This window comes from Quercus lobata, chromosome 12 (genome assembly GCF_001633185.2).
Source record: "Quercus lobata isolate SW786 chromosome 12, ValleyOak3.0 Primary Assembly, whole genome shotgun sequence".
Taxonomy (NCBI): domain Eukaryota; kingdom Viridiplantae; phylum Streptophyta; class Magnoliopsida; order Fagales; family Fagaceae; genus Quercus; species Quercus lobata.
Window position 1 is genome coordinate 5,326,755 of NC_044915.1, and position 4,180 is coordinate 5,330,934.

The window sequence follows — 4,180 nt, forward strand, 5'->3', positions numbered from 1 at the left end:
AAGGCAAAGACAACAAAGGGAATCGCTCCAACAACATCTTTACAAAAAAAATGATAGAAGGATGGAAGAGAAGGGATGAGTTCCCAAGTTGAGGGAAAAGAAGCTCAACAAGCCAAAAGATGAGCCGACTCATTTGGTGAGCTATAACAAGAATGGAAATTCACAAGGTTTAGATTAGTGTACTAAAAAGTTAGGATGTATATTTATGTCAGTTCATTATTTTTATTAAAAATTAGAATAGTGCACTAAGAAAGCTTAAACACTAGTGTTGGGAATTCTAAACTTTAGTGAAAGTTGTTTTTAATTGGGAGGGGAGGGAGAAAAAGCTCAGCAAAAATTATTATTATTATTATTATTATTTTGGTTATGAGATCCGCTAAAATATGCTAAAAAGCCCCAAAAAGATGGGTTTTTTTCCCCTTTCATATGATTACCAAGGATTAGAATTACTTTATTTGTGACTCTAAAAAATAAGAATTACTTTATTTGCAATACAAATATAATGTAATCATACAGCATAATACAATATAACAGATTTGGGTTTTAATATATTTTTTTAACACCAATAAAAAATGACAAAATCATGAAACCCAACAAAAATTGTTAGGCCCAAACAGGTTTAAACAAACCAGTTCATTTCAGCCTAAAATAGAACCCCACCAGCATTTCACTTAGGCCTTCTACCCTCTTTTGGGCTAGAAGAAAGAAGGGACTATTTTCCTTAAAAAAAAAAACATGTATTTTTAATTTTTAAATGGGAGAAACATATTGATTAAAAGAAGAAGTCAGCTATCAAGTTTTTCTTCCCTTGCACTCCAAAGAAGAATAAAAATGAAGCAAAACCTCCTGCTACTCCAACTCTGAAAATCTGTTCCTCCTAATGAGTTGTACGTTCACTTTCTATCCCTTTCACCAACCTCTTTAAATGACACATATCTCTCCCCTCTCCTTCAATGTGCAGCACAACAACAAAGCATTCTCTAAGCAATTGGTATAGTCAAAATGGAGGCCAAATGGTGTATGCTCTTGACAATTGCATTGATGTTATTGCTTGTCAATGGTGATGATGAGGTTTCTGTAAAGCCAGTGGTGAAGATAGTGAAGGGCAAGAAGGTGTGTCAAAAGGGGTGGGAGTGTAAAAGGTTCTCCAAGTTTTGCTGTAATGAGACTATTTCTGACTACTTCCAGTCCTACCAGTTTGAGAACCTCTTTGCCAAGCGCAACACTCCTGTGGCACATGCAGTTGGATTCTGGGACTACCATTCTTTTATCACTGCTGCTGCTGAGCACCAGCCTGATGGCTTTGGTACCACTGGTGGGAAGAAGATGGCAATGAAAGAAGTTGCTGCTTTTCTAGGCCATGTTGGCAGCAAAACTTCCTGTGAGTTATAAATTCTCTGTTTTGTAATTTGGTCTTGTCTGATTTGTTTTATCAAAGGTGTTTTAAGAACTTATTTTCAATTGGGTTCTGATTCCAATGGTTTTAATTGTGTGTTTGGAAAAAATTAAAAAGTCAGATTACTTTACTCTTCAGTTTATTTTTGCTATTATTTATGGGTCTTACGGTATTTTTTAGTATTATTTATGGGTCTCACTGTACTATTTTAGTTAATTTTTACCTTTGTCTATAGTACTTTCAGCAAAAAGTTTTCAGTTTCAGCAAAATAAACGGATTCCAAGCAGACAGTTCAATTTTACATGGATTTAAGCAAGTTTGATTGAAGTTTTCAGGAGAACTTAATTTTTATTGTAGGTTTTGAGGAAGTTGTGTTTCAATGAACTTAAATTGGGGTCATAATTCTTCTCTAATGTTTGGATAAATCTGTTTAGAATGGATAGCTGATTATATAGTTTGGGTTTATGTGTGTATTTGAATTAATAAATTAGACTGAAAATGAATACAACAAAGCCTTAGTCCCTTTGCTATTAATTATGGATCCTCCTCAAACCGACTTTGAATTATGCTCTCAACTCTTCTTAATCGATATGTTCTTTTTTATTACTTTTACTTATATATTTTTTAAACAGACTATGAAAGTCTTCTCTCAACTCTTCTTAACTGACAAAAATGTTAACATACCATGAAAAGTCGTATTTCCTGTTGTTCAGGGCAGATTAGGGAAGAGATTTTATGTTCTTGGGTCTCAAATGATGATAAATTGAATAATCAAATCTTTAGTTAGATCTTTATTACTACATTATTTGCGAATAAAGCATTAGGTGTTCTTGGACCATACATATTGATTTTGGCAGATTCTATTATCCTAAGACAGGATTGGCTTGGAATTACAAGAACCTTCAGTGTTATTAATATCGCGCTGTTAATTTATGTTTGTTATATATTCAATGGGTGCTTTGCTCATTCTCTATGCAAGTAACAATGATTATGATGTCTGAAAAAATTTCAGGTGGATATGGAGTTGCCACTGGGGGACCTTTGGCCTGGGGTTTATGCTACAACAAGGAACTGAGCCCTGACTCTCTTTACTGTGATGAATACTACAAGCTCACTTATCCGTGCGCTCCTGGAGCTGCATACTATGGCCGTGGTGCCTTGCCTTTGTATTGGTAAGCACCTTTCTAGCCTCATCACCCCCTTCATCAAATCTCTGCATCTGAACTAGTTTTTTGTTTTACTTATAGCTGTGTAAGCCATAACCTCATTAAGTAGTAACTTCTACACAATATTTTGTTTTGTGCTAAAGAAACCTCAAAATAAGATTATTTTGTTGCATAATTCAAATGAATATCAAAGAAGCTATGTGTTCTTCAAGTGATTTCATTACTTGTCAATCCTGATGATTTTTTTTTTTGGTGGGTGCTACCATCAGGAACTACAACTATGGAAAAGCCGGGGAAGCCCTGAAGGTGGATTTGTTGAACCATCCAGAATACATAGAACAAAATGCTACCCTAGCTTTCCAAGCTGCAGTTTGGAGGTGGATGACTCCAGTCAAGAAAAACCAGCCTTCAGCACATGATGCCTTTGTTGGCAATTGGAAACCAACCAAGAATGACACATTGGCCAAAAGGGTTCCTGGTTTTGGCACCACCATGAATATACTCTATGGGGATAGTGTTTGTGGTCAGGGTGATAGTGATTCCATGAACAACATAGTCTCCCATTACCAATACTACCTTGATCTTATGGGTGTTGGCCGAGAAGAGGCAGGGCCTCATGAAGTCCTCACTTGTTCTGAGCAGCTTGCTTTCAACCCCTCATCTTCCTCCTCAACTTCTTGAGCTTTGAACTAATTAATCATGTTTGAAGGTAAAGAATTAATAAGGGATGGAAACTATAACGTTTTGAGAACAAGTACAATTGCCGAAGGAAGGGTTAAATCATGAAAACCCAATTGAACATACAGAATCTATTCATTTTTTTGTCTTTGTGTGAAGATGATCTGTCCTAGACAACTGAAGTCTATATCGATACGTATCTTTGTGTAAATTTGAGGTTTCTTCTGTCTTCAAATATAAGTTGTTTTGTAACTATGGAATGTGGATGGTAAGAACCATTTTGTGGTTATATTTGGTGTCATTTATGAAATTTTAGAATATTTTACTTGTACTCTTATTTAAAGTCTCGTTTTTTTTTTTTTTTTTTTAACAAGATAGAAATCCTACTCTAATCTAATCTAATCTAAGTGTATATATGTGTGAAGTTTCCTCCTAGAGATTTAAACCCCGACCCTTGTCTCCTACACCCCACAAACACTTATGTGGCTTACGTTTATTTTTAGTTTATTTTATTTTATTTAAAAAATTACATTTTTCTATCTAAACTTTCGTTTCAATGTGTCCCAAGCTATCAATTTATTCTATTGACATACCAATTTGAGAAAATTATATCAATTTATCCCCTACCATCTAAATTGGGTGTTAAATAAGATGAAGATACTGATTTTTTATTGCAACAAATGCAGGTAAGTTTGTAATTACGCTTAATTTATATCTCATTTACCAGTTAACACCCAACTTATTCGGTAGTTTGCTCAATGATATAATTCTTTCAAAATTATGGTGTCAATCGAGCAAATTAATAGTTTGAGGAATCTATATATATAATAATAGGTGAAACTGAGAGAAACTCAAATTAAAATTTCAAATTAAAGTTCCAATTTTGAGTCATGTGTCCTAAATTATTTATTCTTAAAGAACTTTATTTCATAATTTTAGA

At 34.1% G+C, this 4,180-nt stretch overlaps 1 protein-coding gene across 1 annotated transcript; it reads left to right on the plus strand.

The window, feature by feature from the left end:
* Positions 1-876: 876 nt before the first annotated feature.
* Positions 877-3,577, plus strand: LOC115971998 (chitinase-like protein 2). Its single transcript, XM_031092130.1, has 3 exons — positions 877-1,381; positions 2,409-2,568; positions 2,832-3,577. Exons 1-3 carry the CDS (start codon positions 1,003-1,005, stop codon positions 3,241-3,243), a joined length of 951 nt encoding a protein of 316 aa, XP_030947990.1. The 5' UTR covers positions 877-1,002; the 3' UTR covers positions 3,244-3,577.
* The last annotated feature ends 603 nt before the right edge of the window (positions 3,578-4,180 follow it).

What these genes read in the sequence shown, in the direction of transcription:
- LOC115971998 (XM_031092130.1), top strand. Translation starts at nt 1,003, where the DNA reads ATGGAGGCCAAATGGTGTATGCTCTTGACAATTGCATTGATGTTATTG. An exon ending in TGTTGGCAGCAAAACTTCCT is followed by an intron (nt 1,382 to 2,408) that starts GTGAGTTATAAA and finishes AAAAAATTTCAG; the next exon opens with GTGGATATGGAGTTGCCACT. An exon ending in GGTGCCTTGCCTTTGTATTG is followed by an intron (nt 2,569 to 2,831) that starts GTAAGCACCTTT and finishes TGCTACCATCAG; the next exon opens with GAACTACAACTATGGAAAAG.